General features: G+C 37.9%; 1 protein-coding gene across 1 annotated transcript in view; it reads right to left on the bottom strand.

Moving 5' to 3' along the window:
• The window catches only part of LOC134563824 (uncharacterized), a 58,470-nt gene that overhangs the window by 4,369 nt on the left and 35,532 nt on the right, over positions 1-18,569 (bottom strand). The window contains exons 14-18 of the mRNA XM_063422141.1: positions 17,456-17,495; positions 16,431-16,482; positions 10,125-10,236; positions 5,391-5,474; positions 3,741-3,864 (exon numbers count right to left, since the gene is read on the bottom strand). Coding sequence (XP_063278211.1) covers positions 3,741-3,864; positions 5,391-5,474; positions 10,125-10,236; positions 16,431-16,482; positions 17,456-17,495 — 412 coding nt within the window. The remainder of the gene's footprint in view (positions 1-3,740; positions 3,865-5,390; positions 5,475-10,124; positions 10,237-16,430; positions 16,483-17,455; positions 17,496-18,569) is intronic.

An 18,569-nucleotide genomic window follows, 5' to 3' on the forward strand; every position in this document is an offset into this window, starting at 1 on the left:
TGCCCTTTTATCTTGGGCACAGGACCCAAACCTCTTGTGGAAGATGATTCTGCTGAGCAGTCTGGCAGTCACTTCAGTTCTTCTGGAAAGCAAGTAGTCAGGGACTGTCTGTGTCTGTCTCCCAGGCAAAAAGTTTTAATTTCAAGTTCCTTCTACTTTTTCATTGCCACACTCTACTTCAGTATTAGTATTAGCTGCTATTAAGAAAAAAAATTGGTGTCAGCATTCTGTTGCCCTTTCTCAAAAACAAGTTGACAGGCAACATTACCATGCTTAAAGGCAAATCCACTGGGAAGGCAGGAAAGTAGATTAATCCACCAGTGCTCTGTTAGACAACATGAATATGAAGAATAAAGCAATTCTACAATAAATAACCTACCTAATTACTAAATGAGGTAGGTATTAAATTACTAAATTTAGTACTATAATCAACTATATAGGACAATCAGATGATTCCACAAAATTTTCTAAAAATCTAAATAAAAATTTCCAATCACCACAGACCATGGAAGTCAGAGATCTACCAAAGCAAAGTATTACACTATAAATTTTACTCTGAAAAGCTGGCAAAGATTTCCAGGCAGCAAAGTATTTCACAACCGGAGGATGTCTCCTCAAGAACTAGACTGATGTAATATGAATTCCTAGTATCTCATCTTTCACAAGAAATGTCATGAAAATCAATCAGGAGAAACAAATCAGGAGAGAAACTGAAGAGCATATAAAAGCAGAAACAATTAAGTGGAAGATTTTCATTTCACTTTCTGCAGTAATTTTGGCAGACGAAGTATGTAATACAAGCAACAAAGATCTTAAGCAAAGATCTTAATTTGGAATACTATAACATAGTACATTTATTTTGTTTACTTTGAGAAAATATTTACAGTGGGATAATCTAGCTAAAATGAGGATTTTAGTAATACATGAAGGCCAGTTTCACTATTTTAACACCTGTCTGAAGCACCTGAGCATCCAAAGTATTTCCACACAGAAAAACATGCACAATATAAGGAAGAAAAACTACTATAACCATTAGAATAGTCTTAAGCAGCAACAATACATTGACCAAAATGCTGGCAGACATTTACTCAGCATAATTAAACAATTTAAGCTTTGTTAATTGAGATCTAAAGAAAAAAAAAATCTAATTGTACTATTTGATTAAATGTTTTAAGAGCTGTTTTAAAAAACCAGAAAACAAATAAACCCTTCAAGAATACTCTATCTGTGACAGAAACCAGTAAGACAAGGAATATTCACTGTTCTAGCTGAATTCCTATGCTTATGCACAATGGGGTGCCTGCTTAACTACCTCCTTTAAAGTGCTGTCCATAATATTCAGAGAAATCAGGTTTCCTGGTGAATTTCCCATTAAAATGCATGGAAATAAAAATGATATGTAATTGTTTAATGCATTTGAATCAAGAAAAAGACAGGATTCTTTTCATCACAGGAAAGCAGGTACCAAGTCCATAGGCTTAAGTAAGTATTTACATATGAGATATACTGTAGAGAAATACTTATTTTTCCTCTCTAATAAATGTATGTACAAAAAAAAATCCAGAAGCATCAGTATCCACATTTCTTGTTCTTCAGATCTTGGTGAAAACATTACATAGGAAGAAATCAGCTGTCATTTTTTTAATACTGCTGAGCATTGAAATGATCTCAAAACATTACATATACCACATTTCAGAAGATGAAAATAGCAAAATTTCATAGGATAGTTCTACTATCCTTCTTAAATGACTGACCTAGTACCATTGCACAGAGAATTTCTTATTCTGTATCTTAAGATACTCAGATCTCTTAAAAATTTGCTCTAGCTGTGGAAAGCAAACACCTGGGAATTGAAAGATCCTCTTTTGCTATAATTTTACCTGCAGATCTGGAAGTTTATGAATTTTAGTGTTCTCTACCAAAATAATCCCACCTTTTCTCTGTTTAGTACACCTATTTAATGCCTCTAGTGAAAAAGCATGAAAGGCAACAGGTAGTGAGGTAGAGCCATGGTTGGTATGTTTACAGTAGCAAAACTAATACACAGTTTTTAACTACTCACCATTTAAATAAAGGAAATGAAGAAAAATCAGACAGTAAGTAAGACAGCTCTTTTTCATGACAGTTAAAACTAAAAAATGAACAAGTAATTTAAAAAGAAACTACACAATCTGAAGCACATGAGCATAATCCTTATAATCCTAAATATTTCCACAAAAGGTTTTATTCTTTTTCCCCAGTAGCTTTCCAATTCACTCACAGAGCTCCATTATCACGTAATTAAAGGAAGCCAAAACCACAAACAGATAATCTAATTAATCAAATTAATTTGGTTTCATCCAGAAGAGCAAATTTCTACTTTTATTTATGAACATAAACAGCTTTAAGGAATTGCAGTGAATCAATTTTTAGACGTATCATTAGGAGGCATGACCTAGTTTATTTGTTCCCCTCTCTGCTCTGTTTCCGAGAGCAGATTCAATCACAATTCTTAGGATCACAATTTATTAGATACGTAGATTTGTTAGCACTTACGAAACAGTGAGGGAGATCTGCACTGAGCTGCTTATGAAGACAAAACCAGCACTTATGATTCAAAGATCAGGGGTTAAAATAATTCCAACCTCTCTCTGAGTTTTGAGCTGTATCTTTCTTACTCAAGCTCTTTAAAAAACAGAAAGTTAACAGTTTATCCACTACCCATGGAAATACATAAAGGATTTTGGCAAAATCTCCTTATACCCAGCATAACTGACTTTGTATCAAAAAATGTTTTAGAAGACTGAATGGTTTGTGGCAGTATTCAGCATTTACTTGTTTCCAAAAAGAAAAAAGGTTTAAAATCTGTTAACTGTTTTACTGGACATCCTCAGGAGAGCAAGCTTCATTACCTCATGCTACAACAAGAACAGTGTATGTTTCATTCAGTTCCTAGGAAGGGCTCTGAGCATCAGCCATACAAAATAAGAATATTATGTATGTTATCTGCTGGCAGAGGATATTCTTTAGTAGATGAGTATCACATAGAAGTGTCCCATTTAGCATGTTTTATCTTCCAGATTTTAAGATAAATTAGCTATGTTTTCTCTTTAAATTCTGGCTTGGTATATGTGGCACAAAAGTGGGTGAGAGTGAGGTACTAGAAGTGAGGTACTTTCTCTAAAGTGAGTGAACATCATAAATATTAAAATGCTTTGCAGAAACAGGGACAGTACGAGGCCCCTTTCTGATGCATCATCAGGTAAGTTTGGGCTCCAGACTACACTGGCTGTGCAAATGTCTTTCAGGTAGTGTTTTACAGATTTCTAACTCTCATTTCAGCAGTGGCTCAGAGGCTTGGGAAGCTTCAGTTCCTAAGGCTCCTGCAGTTTCCAAATGGTTCAAAACCAGTGGAAAGATAAATTTTTCAAATGGCACTGAAAGCTATTTCTAGTCGGTAAAGACATTCTGTACTGAAACAAAACAAAGGAACAGCCTCAACACTACTATGCTAATTCTGAGAATTTAAATGCCTTCACTAAACGGATTCACGGCCTTTGTCCAGTTTCGAGAGAGGCCCAAGTTCATGTTCTTTCTCACTGACTGTGCTCAAGTTGTTATTTAAAAAGACAAAGGAAGAGACATAAAAAATCCTAAAGAAAATATACACAAATTTGCAATATTTATGTTAATATATTTTAAGGTAACTTCTGATACTGTCATGCATCTACCATACAACTGTGGGTTGTGCAGCTACTCACCTTGTTACTAGTTCTTCTTCTGGTTTCTCATGCTCCAACAGGTGTTGAAAGTAATTCTCCAGGGCTTGGGCAGTTAAAGTTTTTTTTAGGTATGGATAGTAGAGGGGATGCCGTGCTATAACACCTGTTAGGCATTAAGTGGCATTAGTTTAAATAGGAAGTGTTAAAACCAGGTCATGTTTATCCTTTCAAAACCTTAAGTGGACGTCCTCCGCTTAACAGAAACTGTACATATGGATGAGCCCTTTAATGAGTTCCGGAACAAAAATCACAACAGTGTAACAGCTCTCCCTCTATCAGCAGAGATGTAAGGTGGAGCATGACACCAAAGAATGCTAAGTGACCACCAAGTGATCACTGGATTTTTTTCTGCTGCAACAGTCCCCGCCACTGAAAGACACCTAAAGAACAACATCACAACAAACAACCAACAGGCAATTCTCTTCCCTTAAATGGTTTACAACACTTAGATATTTCAGTAATCACAGTTAACCACAACAAGGCATGATCAGTGACCAAAGGTTTGGTCCTTGCCCCACCTCTTGCACGGGATTCTGATGTGTGACAAATCACAATTACATTTTTATTGCTGTAAGTATGCTTTATAAGCTTCAGCTAATTTTATGCTGTAGCTGAGGTTAAAGAGCAGAGTCAGGAAAACAGCTTTGTGTCACAGGGACCTTTCTATCTGAACTTAAATTAGAGGTTAAGTTTGTTGTTGTTAGTGTTGTTCCTTAGAAAAGCAGTAGTGTCTTTGTATCTGAAAGTCTATTATGTATACATATTCATGACTTGGAAATGCTACATTGCAATAGTGGTTTATCACGTAGAAAAAAATAAAAACAAGAAAAAGGAAAAAAAAATCAACACTGCTTCATTCTTCAACCCAAAAAAACCAGTTTCATAAACAAGGACAAGAAAACTATATTCCTGAATACAAATGAACAAAATTAATCAGTTTTAGCATGACAGCTAATAGCAAATCAAATCCCAAACGCACCTTTAATTCATACTGAGCTTTGAACACCACACGCTCTCATCTTCCAACAAGTAAGAGAGCCAATTGTTGCATGCAGAAGTAAGGAATAGAAGGAATTATTAAACAATGCAAGAAGCAGCACAATCAATGCAAAGAGACTGCATACTGAAATATACCATTTGCATTAGCAATATAATAAAAACATTCTTGCACATATGAGAACAACTTTAGTACTTCCTAACATGGTCAATTTTAGCCATAGATGTGTTACAAAATTATTGTATGAAAATATTATACATGATCAGACACCCAAGGAATTATATTACATAACATACACGCATGAAGGAGTAGCAACTGATGTGTAAAATAAACCTTAAAAAGGCATTTCTTAACTTCTGGCAGCCCAACTTTCCAACCCTAAACAAAAACTTTTCTTTTTCGTATGACATGCTAGTATTTTTTCTTAGTAGCTCAGATTACCACAGCTGCTTATCAGAAGACTACAGATATTTCATGAGTAAAATCCATTTTCAATAAGTCTTCTCTTTTGTTTCAGAACAACTATAAAAAAAATAAAGGTCAAGTGATGATTAAAAAAATTAACACTAGCAATTGATATGTAACTCTTACGTGAAAATGTTACATCACTTCAGAAAGAAAAAGAAAAATACCTATGTTTGCAGAATTGCCCTTGTCTCCACTTCTAGTATAGGCAAGATCTTCTAAGCGGTAAGTATGTGGACCACTTGGCAGATCTGTGCAACAAAAATTAATTCATTTTAATGGTGCTACAAATAATCGCACATTTTGATGGAGTAAGTGTCAGTTTAAGTGCACGCTTTTTGCATTGTTTGCTGTACTGTGAAAACATTTCCAATCTTTCTTCTCACAGGAGTACCTAGAGAAAAAGAGGTGAGGCTGCGGGCTAAAATTAGGAAGTTGATTCCACCTGCTCCATCTTCCAAACCCCTTCTACTTTCTTACAGCCAAATGCTGTACCAGGCGTCCCCTCTTCCGTCACCCTTCAATATGACTTCTATCTTGGCCTTAGTAATGCAGTACCTCTGAAGGAGGCACAGCAGCTGCTTGTCTTGTCTTGCCTTTGTCCCCTTAACACACAGATCTCTGCTTCTGGTGCAGGTGCTACTGTCCTGATAATTCTGTAACATCTGTTTAATATGCTAATGTCTGTAGAAAACAGTAACAAATTCCTTTTCCATACAATGCATTTCTCACTTGCGCTTGCACTACACAGCTTCTTATTCAGCTGTATAGAAGAAACATAAGATTTCTTCTTTCAGTTACTGTTTTTGTAAATATCTTAGTATTATATAAGAAAATGTATGCTTTCTACATAAATGTATGCTTTTTTTTATTTTTTAACTTGTCCATGTCTGAGTATTGGATGTTCAAGGAACACGGAGGTTGTTGCACTTTACTGAATGAATTTCATATGAAATATTTTTATCCATCTGTGTATCAAAAAGCAAACCCACTTCTGTCCAAATCCAGAAATTCAATATTGTGGGATTCACATAGTGTATACCTGAAGTTTCATGGTAAAGTTACACAGCACAGACCTCTTGCAATTATTGATTACTGAGAGTAGTAGGCTGTCACCATCTTGCTCCTGTTCTCTGAAGGGAGGGATGAAGCACCCCCCTTGCTACTGAGTTTGAGTTAGTCATTGATCACAGCACAACACAGAAACTTGAAGCATGGGCTATACCCAAGCTTTTACGTGGTGAGAATTGAGTAATTTTCAGTCAGTTTTGCTTCTGATTCAACTTTTCTATAGCCATATCAACTCTCCTGGCTTCCTTGGCTTTTCCATCTCACCATCAATAACAGACTGACATCCACTCCTGACTCCCAGTAAACTTCTCATCCCTCAGTCCTTCTCTCCTCTGCCCACATCCTGTCCTTTTTCCATCCTTCTGGACACAAGTTCTCCCCCTCTCTCTGCTCCTTAGACACCAGTAGGGGAATATGCAGAGCAGGGAAGCAACAGCCTTCCTGCTGTGTGGCAGCTTCTGGTACAACTGCTGATGGCAGCCAAAAGACAGAAGTCACAAATGTCCCAAATTTAAAGGAACTGAATATACAGGATCTTGTAAATCAATTATGCTGGACTAACTTCATGTTGCAAGGCACAATGCAATTTGAAAATACATCAGTCTGCCCTTTTCGTACTATTATTGATTCTGCTGAGAATACCAAACTATTTGGGGTTTCTTTTTCCTTTTTAAATTTTGTTTTCATTTCAGGGAGCAGGAGATCCAGTATTAAAGATCTTATGCTCCAAATACTGGCTAGGGGCATCACTTAGAGCACAGTGCACTTCTAGCAGACATGAGTAAATACGTACTCTGTGAACTGCATCAGGTAATCAGTTAAACCCAGCCCTAGCCTTATCATCCTTACTTTCAATTCCTTCCTGCCCACAGAAAATTGCTGACAAAGATATGAGCCAGGCTGACCTGGGTAAGAGAGAAACCATGTCTAAATCCTAGTGGCTGTAATTTTCACTGACCCTGACTGTGGCAGTGGCAGCTGGACAGATCCCCCAAGCCCATTTAGGTATGGGGTGGGAGATACATTGGAGAACAAAAATGCCTTAGTACCACATCACACGTAACTTGTACAGTGTATCTGTGTTTGGTTGAAGCAGATCAGTCAACACTCACAAAAGGAGCTCTGCTGGCACACGTGGGCGGTAATAACGAGGAAACAATAATGAAAAACTAGGGGCTTACCACAGAAACCTCTTCTACTGGCACATCTGGATCAGAAAATCTTGTACAATATATGTTTTATAATATCTATTGGGTTACTGTGAAAGGTGAGCTGAAAGAGTGATTATAGTTTCATCTGGCACAATGGCTCCTCAGTGGTAGAAAGTGACATTAACATGAAATTTGAAGAGGTTAAAACATACAATGAAAAAGAGTAATACAGGATGTTTGTTTTGATCTTGAAGCTCACAATCTTTTCCATGTTCACTTGCAAGCAGAAATGTGCCATGAAATGTGGGAGAAAATATTTAAGTGTGTATTTATTTAATTGGGGAATATTATTTTTGATTAAACATCCCCATTGAGAGATCTGAAATGAGCTCATTGCTCACTTTGGATAAGACTACCACACTTCATACACTAGAGAAATCACATTAATTTTAATAATTTCATTCAATATACAATTCAAGACAAAATGCAGTGCTTTTTCATAGGCTTAAATTTGACAATATCTAAATTGCCTACGCTGTAGAAATTTTTTCTTCATCAGATATTTTACACAGTCGGTCTCTGACAATCTCCCTTTAAACAAAGCCAGTTCAAATCAGTGCTCTGATGTTCTCATTTACTATTACTCTAATTGATTTATCTCTCATAATCCGTTTATCAGGAAATTGTTTTCATTTAATAAACATCTTAAACAAATCTATGAAAGAATTCCCTTCAAAGCTAGGGAAAATAGTAAATTCAAATTCCACCCTCCCAGAAGCACATCCAGCAGCATATTTTAAATCCATTTTCACATATTTCTCTTATCTATTTAATGACAACAGTCCCTTACACTTGAGATAACCATGAAACTAAGAAAAATACTTTCCTCCTTTCTAAATACTGACAGAAGATGCTTTAGCAGAAGTTATTTCTTTTACAGACTAACCCATTTGTCTTTCTCATCCATGCTGTCCTACATTAAGCCACAGAAGTAGGTAAGTATTCAGTCACATACAGAAAACATTTATATTTACAACCAGGGGCAAAAGTTTAGACATCCTTCTCAGGGGAAACAACTGGAAAAGGTCTGCTGTCTCTCAAAAGTGGGGTTTTGCCTGAAAAGAGGCCTGAAGAATTCAGTAGTTAAATGCTGGTGTCAGGCACCTCAAAGTTTTCTCAAATTTTAAGAAGGCAGTAGGGAGTCCAACAGCTTTTTGCTTCTCCAATATTTAGCACTGTAGTCACCTTCAAAAAAAACCCCAAACATAGGACCTTTGCTAACCCTTTCATTAAGCAGAACAATGACTTCCTATGCTTCAACTTGCCTGGTCTGATTGTGCAAATACCTCACTGCCCTCCTGAGAACTTCCAGGGAGCTGAGAGATGATGGTGTGACATCGGATTTTCAACGGACGTAACAGCTGAAACCATACTTAAGAGTTTAACTTGTTTCTGCACGGCACAAATCATTGCATTGAAGAGATGCTTGAACAGATGGGGAAAATCAACGCATGCATGGCAATCAGGCATCCACTATTAGTGGCTTTCAAATGGCAATAAACAGTCATGTATGTATTTCAAAATGTCTCTATGTGATACAAATATTCCCTACTAACTGGTATTAGTTGTTACACTGGTTATTACTAGTTTTGAGAAACACTACTCAACTTCATCTGGAATCCAGATAGGGTAAGAGTAAAGCTTAACATGTAAATACCTTAATAGCATTGATTTTTTTAATTATACAGAGAGTTTAACACCTAATTACTCTTTCATCATCAGTATTGTTTTTAGAAATTTTTCTAACTTGTAATTTTTAGGTAGAGTCACCTGATACAGATTTTTAAATACCTATCCACAGCTTTAAATTAATTCTCTCAGTTCTCTGGTAAACAGAAGTAAGATGACAAGGACTGTTTGTACCAAAAGGGAATTATGGAATATGCTATACTTTAAGGAATACTGTATATAGTTCAGCCATTAGAAATAGCAAAGATTTTCAGGTGTCCAGCACTTTTAATAATTGCTTGTATGAGCAACTCTGATTTAACACTTCCTTTTCATTGCAGACATAATGACCTGCTCCATTCAACTCTCTGGTTAGCCCTTCTCAAGGTTTTTTCCTTTCTCAGAGAATTTGGTTAGACAAGTCTAGCAGCAGCACAGGAACTATCATGCTGGATAATTAAGCCAGTATGGTTTAAAAGTCACCAGTTCCAGGCTGATTCTTTTCTTGTTAATTTTGTGAAAGTTGCTATATGGAACAGGAGCAAATTTTAATTATCTAAGTGCTGTAAATCCATTAGTCATTCTGTTCATCTGTCCTCTAGTCTGAACACTATTTTGACGTAAGATAAACCCAACTATTCCCAGGATTCATCAAAAGTAAGATTACAGTATACTTTGAAACCACAATTCAATTTCAAGCCAGCTTTACATGGTCTTCAGTTGTGTTTAAGGCTTAGAGGTTTTTAATAAAAATTTACTTCCACACTTGTTATGGTTTCAAATACATGTTATACTGCACAATACTAGCCACCTTCCAAGAAAAAAGCTTGTGTTTAGCAACAGCCACAAAAATGTATCACTCAAGGAGGCAAAATGCATTTCACAGACAAAATATAACAAGATTTACCAGGACGAAGATAGTAAATGATACATTCACAAAGAAGAACATACCTTTCAATTCACTGCTAATCTTGGGTAGATCAAACGAAACCACCTCATCTGATGTAAACGTGAGATCCTCCTCAAATATCTCAACTTGCTGCCCATTTAAAAATAGGCTGACCTGTACAAAGAACACACATTTTCAAAGTCAAATCAGAAATCCATTGCAATGTGAATAAATAAAGCATATTCCTAAGTTAAGTACTGATCTAGCAGACTTTCAGCAATAGCTTTATGGATAAGGCTCTGTTGTTCCCTTTTAAAAGGTCACAATACAATAACAATTCATTATAAACCTAGATGAAATCTTAGTTCAGGGAAAAAAATGGTATAAAAAACTCCCAAGAAATGCTCCATCCAGTTTGGTATTTTTTAAAGGAAGACAAATCTCTTTCCATCTCACACTATATACTGCAACACTCCATGGAATTTTGTGTCACAACTCTCGACAGTTGAATCCCAAAACTTCAACATTTACATCTTTTCCATGATGCAACTCCCTTTTCTTCTTAATGTTGCTGTCTGTAATGAAGACAAACTTTGTCTGCATTCTGTGTTTATCTTCAAATATATTTTGTGAAAGCTGATTAAAAAAATACATCAATACAGGAATTTTGGGCTTGACTACTGCTCAGTAGCAACACTTAGAGTAGACTCTAAGTCAAGGGCCTTTAAGTTTCCCATGCTCTGCCAGCAAGCAGGTGCTCAGGGAGATGGGAGCAAACATGGCCAGGACAGCTGACCTGAACTGGCCAGAGGGATATTCCACACCAAAGAGCATCATGGCCAGTATATAAATGGGAGAGTGAGGAATTGGCTGGAAGCTGCTGATCCTGCTGGGGGTCAGTGGGTCTACAGTGCATCACTTGTCTTTCTTGGGTTTTATTCCCCTCTTACTTTTTCATCACCTCCCTTTTAATAATACCAACAACTACTACTTTGTTTAAATTATTAAACTGTTCTTATCTCAACTTGTGTGGTTTGTTTTTTACCATTTTCCAATTCTTCTCTGTATTCCTCTGGGGAGGGGGAAGATGAGAAGTGGCTGAGTGGCACGTAGTTTCCAGCTGGGAAAAAACCCTGACAAGCCTTTTTCATACCCAACATGGGGCTTAATGGGTTGAGATAATAACAGATCTGACTAGAATATGTTAGAACAAATTTCTTACAAGCATTCATTGTATTAGTTTAATATTCACAGGTCACAATGACTTATTTGCTCTCAAAGTTGACGTGTTTGCTCCTCAGGTTCAATTATGTACTGCCTTACTTGCAGTATGTGTTCTCTGTTGTGATATTTATCACCCATGGAAACTGGGCTGAGGTTATCAAGCTGTACTTTGTAACGCTGGCTAATTATATGATATAATTGCTGGTTGTGAAACTAATCTGGTATTTGCACTCAGCACTGCCGTCACCCCCTGTACTTGGGAGTCATCTATCAGAAACTATTGCTAATTACACCTTTTACCTTCTCTCTTTGGAAACTCAGACCATGGAAGGGACACATTTCCCTTCCTCTTCCCCTTATTCTCCAGGCTAATTACAATAGATCTTGAGAATTTTTAATATCCTGGGATGCTCAAACTAACATGTTCCTATCTTTATATCTTCACAGAATCAATGAAATCAGGAAAGACCTCTGACATCATCAAGTCCAACCTATGATCCAGCACCACCATGTCAACTAGGCCTAAGAGCCACGTCCAGTCTTTCCTTAAACACCTCCAGGTATGGTGACTCCACCTCCTCTCAGGTAGTTGTAGTATGTGATAAGGTCCTCCCTGAACCTCCTTTTCCCCAGGCTACACCCCAGCTCCCTCAGCTGCTCCTCATGAGACCTGTGCTCCAGACCCTTCACTAGCTTTGCCACCTTCTCTGGATGTGCTCTGGCACCTCAAAGTCCTTCTTAAGCTGAGGGGCCCAGAACTGACTCGAGATGTGGCCTCAGCAGTGCTAAATACAGGGGGACAATCACTGCCCTGGTCGTGCTGGCCACACTATTGCTGATACAGGCCAGGATGCCATTGGCCTTCTTGGCCACCTGGGCACACAGTTGGCTCCTGTCTTTTGAATGCGTTCCAGGTCTTGTTTGAAGTTTAACAACTATCTAAGACTAATTGTCAGAGATCAGCCCTGCAGAGAAAGACTTGGGGGTGATGTTTGATGGAAAACTCAGCATGAGTGTATGTTCGCAGCCCAGAAAGTCAATCACATACTGAGCTGCATCAAAAGGAGTGTGGCCAGACAGCTGAAGGATTCTTCCCCACTCTACTCTGCTCTTGTGACACCCTACCTGGAGCATTGTGTACAGTTCTGGTGTCCCCAGAAAATGAAGGACCTGCTGAGCAAATCCAGAGGAGACCATGAAGTTCATAAAAGGTCTGGAGCACCTTCCCTACAAAGACAGACTGAGGGAGTTAGGGCTATTCAGCCTGGAGAAGAGAACCTTGTGTGGAGACCTCGTAGCAACCTACCAGTATCTGAAGGTGCCTACATGGAAACGGGAGAGGAACTCTTTTGTCAGGAACTGCAGTGATGTGACACGGGTAATGGGTACAAATTAAAAAGGGGGAAACTTAAGTCAGGTATTAGGAGAAAATTTTCACTGTGAGAGTGGTGAGACACTGGAACAAGCTGCCCAGGAAAGTTAGGGATGCCCCATCCCTGGAGGTGCTCAAAGCCATGCTGGTTAAGCCCTTAATAACTTGGTCTACTGGGAGGTATCCCTGCCCCTGGCCGTGGAGGTTGGGACTAGATGATCATCAGGGTCTATTCCAACCCCTTAACATTTTAGGATTGTCTGAGGTTTATGATCTGCCCTGAGGCTGGATCATTAAGAGCAGGAAGGTGCATAGGGTGGTATGGGCAAGTGCACAGGACTGTGAGAAGCTTGCATTTTGGAACTTCACCCTTGAACAAGTGCAGAATCCAGAAAAAACAGTAAAATACTGGAAAAAGTATGCTGTCACCTTGGCAATTCCAGAGAGATACAAATCACTGCAATGAGCTGGCCCGGGCCTACCAAGCTCGGTTTGACAGTTCTTCTCAAGTGGAAAAGAAGGCCTCTGGATCTGATGATGAAACAAAAACCTTGCAGCTACTCCAACCCCAGTGACAGGCACTGCAGAGGAATGAGAACTAACTCCTCCTAATTATCAGTCACTCCTGTACACAAGAAATGGACAGGAAACTCAGCTTGCAAAAGAGGATGAAGCAGGGTCATCACAAGAACAGGAGAAAGAGGCAGAACAAGATAGCTATCTTTGAATCAGATGTGGGATATGCAAAAATATTTCACCTGTCTTCCAGGTCAGCACATTATCACCTGGCTGCTATGATACTGGCATAATGGAGCTAGTAGCCTATAATTAGAAGGTATGGAAGCCAAGTAGCTATATCACTTTCTAGAGAAGGGAGCATTGACAAGTGGATTTGAAAAAGGGGCCTAGGTCCTCAGCCTCTGAAGATGACTCCTGTTAAGTCTGAAGGAAAGGTATCCCTTCAAGGAAAATGCCGTATGTCACCCAGACAAGAGGACCACAATGCAAGGAGGTATCCAGTTCTTGAAGGAATTAGCCATGCTGGAAATTATTTATTATGACCTGACTAATGTGCAGCTACCCACAGATCCAGATGAAGCCCAATTCCCGTGACCCACACAACACCAAATTGTGTGCGGTGTATCATCACTGTATCCCAACTGATTGGCAGCAATGACCTGGAGAGACAGAGTCAGCAGCCATGGATCAAGTGGCTCAACTCCTCCAATAACAGGGACGAAAAAAAGTCTTGCTCCCTGATTTATACATGGACCAGTATCTCAGCTTTTAACAGTAAGCAATCTTTTGATCAACAGGAAGGATGTAGAAAGTACACACAAAGCAGGCTACCCTTCGGTTTTACCTGTGGGACCACTGACAGGCTATAAGGAAGTGGGATGGAAGAGTGGCATCCATTTCATCTGTATTGGAGGATTCCCAATATGAAAGATTCAGACATAATCAAGTTAAGCTTCCAGAACAAAACAATATAAACTAACTTAGCTGCAGCAGATATTAGTGCTCAGTTGTCAGCAAATGCAAAATAACTCTACTCAGCACTCTTTCTTAAGATTGCCATTAAAGAATAACTAATAGTGACTTGCCTTCAGTAGGTTTGCTGCAATTTCTCCCTAGATAAAAGTTTTTGGTTACCTTCAAAGCAAATATGGAAAGCAACTACTGTTTGAACTGTAAAACCACTGGTGATCTATGATAAAATCAGTACAATTGCATAAAAGCAGTGGAAACAACAAACAAGACATTGAATCCAAACTGACACCCAGAAAGGTGTTACCAAACATAGAAGAAATGAACCCACTGTGGCAATGTTAACATAACTCATAATCTGCTTATGGAATTTTTTTAGTTTTGAGGTCAAATGCTGACCCAGAGCAACTAGACTCTTTGTAACTGAACTTCTAATTTAGAAAATCAGTTAATTCGTACCTTACTCAATCTGTAATCTCTTAGTGGACAATAGTTTTAAAACATGGCTGAAATTTTGAATTAAGGACTTGAATCACACACCATTTTTACCCTCAGTATTACTGCAGGCCAACAGGGATAGGACACACTGCATTGTGCTGACAGCATATCAGTGCCCCTATCAGATTAGTTACACAGAGCAAGGACTTTGATTTTCTGTACTGAAAAGAGTAAATGAGACACTGCTTTCTTTTCTTGTTAAATTAGGTTACTGTTTAATCTCAACAGCACTTTACCAAGTCTGGAACACAGTGCTAATTAAGTAAGTTAATACTGAATTTGAACAACACAGTGGTAGGCTAAACTTCCATAAAGATAATGATTTCACACTAAACTTGGCAAAGACAAGCCATTTGCAAAATGTAAATGAGGATAAAAGCAAGTACTTCAACTTTAGATACAAAAGGTGGGGCTTTTATAAATGCTTTTTCACCGCGAAGAGTTTGCAATCAACTTAGATTTAATAAGTAAATGGCATCTTCTCTGTAAAACTGTGAAATTAGAATATTTTCCTTTAATGAAGAATACTACTTAAAGAATAGGGCTTCGTTGTTCTAAGCACTGTATGAATGTTAAAGAACGAAACCAAAACAGTGCCTTTCTGATTAAGTTTTTTTGTTCCCCCTTGCCCACTTTTGCACTTGCTGCCTATGCTTCCCTGAGTCACCCTAAGCAGAGGCCTGTCATAATACCTGTGGCCTAACACAGACCAACATTCCAGCCTTTGACCACTTTCTTGATGGTGGATGGGTGAGAAGGCTTTTACTGAGTATTAGGATGCCTTGGTATGGGAGAGATGCAGTAGTTACAAGTTATTTAAAAAAGAAGGGCATATATGCAGTCTTGTCTGCAGTTTCCAAAGGACAAATTCAATATCTGATGGCAGTCAGAACAGCAGAGACAATGTTTATAAATCCAAACACTTTATGGTTTCAGCAAAACCGGTTTCTTCAAGTCTATCTTGAAAACTTTGAACTAGACAGGCATACATGCATCACAGAAAAGAAGTAAGCTCTAGATGAACATGTCACCTGGCACTGTAATTTCTCGCCTAGAGCTGCCTAGACATCTGAACTGCCAATTCTTGGACTGAAACAAACTATTGCTATGAACTGAACAGGGCCACAGAATCACAGGTTCCTCCAGGACAGCTCAAGAGTTCCACAGGCTTTCATAATTTGACAGTTTTTGTAATACAGGCAAGAACAGAAATGACTACTTCTATTTTTATAAATGGTGTATGGAAGGAAAAAGCCCAACTCCCTGTTAAGTAAAATCTGTTGAATCAGAGGAAATTCAATGATTTTAGTATTTATTCCCAGTAGTATACACAAAATACATCACTCCCCAAAACCTCAGAAGATGTATTCAAGTTGACAAGATTAATGTTCCACTCTCTGAACACCCAACCGCCTACTCTTTAAGGAGACTCCATTAACCTTCAAAAAAGTCTGCAATTTTCTTAAACACTCTTTGCAAATGCAGTAAAAATAATTGAAACCTACAGTTCCAGGAACCTGAAAAGAGAAGCTCAGTTTTGATGTAAGATATTTCAAAATTAGCAGTAATTAAAATGGAAGGCTGGCAAGTTCAACTGCTGTAAAACATCCCGTGTGAATAACATTAGTCTCTCAGGACATATTAAAAAAAAACCCTTTATTTTTTAAAGTGATCAGACTACTTTGCAGTTTTATTACTGAAAGTCACAAAAAAATGCCAGAATCAGCAGGATTTTTCAAATTACTGCCGGGAAAATGGAACTCAGACTTTAAGCAGTAGGACTTACCTGAACATTGCTTTTGGGATAATAGAAGAAAAATGGCTTGAAAACTGGAGACCTAGACACACAAAACAACAAGCATAAATGCATTTACCTAGAAATTAATGAAACTGGCAGACCACACACCTTTGGACTATTCATACAGCAAACATTTGTGAAATTAAATCCATTCAAACACGACTAGCAACAGTTTTTCAAACAAATTTGGAAAGCTTGAAAGTGTAAAAACTCCTTAAATTGCATTATTAAGAATGTAAGATTTTGTTTAAAAAACTGAAGAAAATTTTACTGAGAGGAGGTAGCCAAAACAGCAAAAGTATTTTCTTGACAAAGGATGTGCTTCTTGACATTGAAGTCTACTATATGGTCAGTAGCCACACACTGATACCTAGACCAGCTACAGAGGGCTACTGGAAATACAGCCACAGGTTCTTTTCCCATCTTCATGCACTATTTGCTAAATGGAGAGTTTTAGATGAACAAGCACGAAAAGGTGACAATATAAATCACCACAAGATTTTAGCCTATCTAGAAAAAAACTCCATCAGGCCAGGGTTTTTTTAAAACATATTCATTGCTATGTTCAGTATGAAATGGTTTCATGCTAAAATTTTACATTTCTAGGTGATGTGAGCTCATACAGATGTAAATTTGGTGGGCTCATATTCCAAACTAACAGCTACAAGAGAAAAGTGGTCCAGAAATTTGCATTTATTAATGTGGTCAAGCTTCTGCCTTGCAGGGAATGAAGTCGCATTTCAAGTTTTCCTACAGCTCATCAGGCAAAGATTGCTATGAACTGATCAGAAACCTGCATAACTCACATTTAATTCAAGAAAGAATTTTACTGTTTGCATGCATTCATATAGCTCTCACTATTATCTTGTTATCAGTTACTAAGCACAGAGTGACAAAGGAAGATTTAGGTGCTTCTGTGGTTGCTGTCCCAAGCTGGTGAAGCTTGTGATGGTGACTTGTAGGAACATTATCGTCACACATTACAAGAAGTTAATGATCAAGCACTAACTTACACTCTGGGGCGCCCTCCAACAATTCCAGTGAGACCAGGAGCTGGAAGTTAAATTCACAAAAGAATGGTTAAAGCCCTCTTCAAAACATCAGAGCTTGCGACTTATCATAGCTTGAATTGATCTATTTTTAATAAATGCAGGGTAATATTTAGAAAATTACATACATTCTCATAAATTAACAAAACTGAACATTTTATACAAGTTAAAAGGCAAAACACCTAACGATGCATTTTAACAAAAAAAAAATTAACATGCAAAGTGTGAACTACATCTTTAGAATCTTCTTCCAAATACTTTGTATACAAACGCCAGTGAGGTAATACATTTGATAGAAAAAGAACTTCACTTTTGTCATTCTTCTTTACTTTCAAAGAGAGCAGAAAAACAATTCTGATCGACAATGGCTTCTTTTAATATTTGTTTAATGTAACTCTGCTTGTTTAGATTAACCATTTAATTTGAATCACACTCTCCAGCCTTTAACCTAACTGCTTTTTTAAGGTGCTGGGTACTGCACATCCCATTGTCTCTCTGTGATACAGAGGCAATTCAGGTGCATCACAGCTCCAAACAGTACTGCAGGAGAAAGAAACAGTAAAATGCATATATTACATCTGCCTAGGAATTAATTAACAACTATGTTAAGCAGTCCCTTTTAAAAATAACTGTTGTAGAAAGCTGCCCACATGGCATATCTGGCCAAATTAATTCTAAAAAGGGCTTCATGCTTTCTGCAGGTGTGAATTCCCTCAGTCTGTGCTACAAGCAAACTAAAAGCCAAGTAACTGTGCTGCTGTGACACTAAAGCTAGCAGTGATGAACTCTACTCCATAGCAGGCTGTTCTAGCTCGGATTCTGTACCTTGTCAATGTGCACAAATACCAGCAGCAGCAAAGATTACACACCTTTGCCATATTCCTGCTTATCAGAAGGGACTTCCCCAAAAAAGTCTATGATTTTTTATAGCACACCGGAAAAAAAATCCTTCAAAAGAAACAGCATCACAAATAACCACCCCCCTACTCACTAAGTACTGCTAAAAACATGGTGGTGGATAGAATATGAAAGAATCCCTTACGTATGTATTACACAATTTTAGATGATGCAGTGAGGT

Source organism: Prinia subflava, chromosome Z (genome assembly GCF_021018805.1).
Source record: "Prinia subflava isolate CZ2003 ecotype Zambia chromosome Z, Cam_Psub_1.2, whole genome shotgun sequence".
Taxonomy (NCBI): Eukaryota; Metazoa; Chordata; class Aves; order Passeriformes; family Cisticolidae; genus Prinia; species Prinia subflava.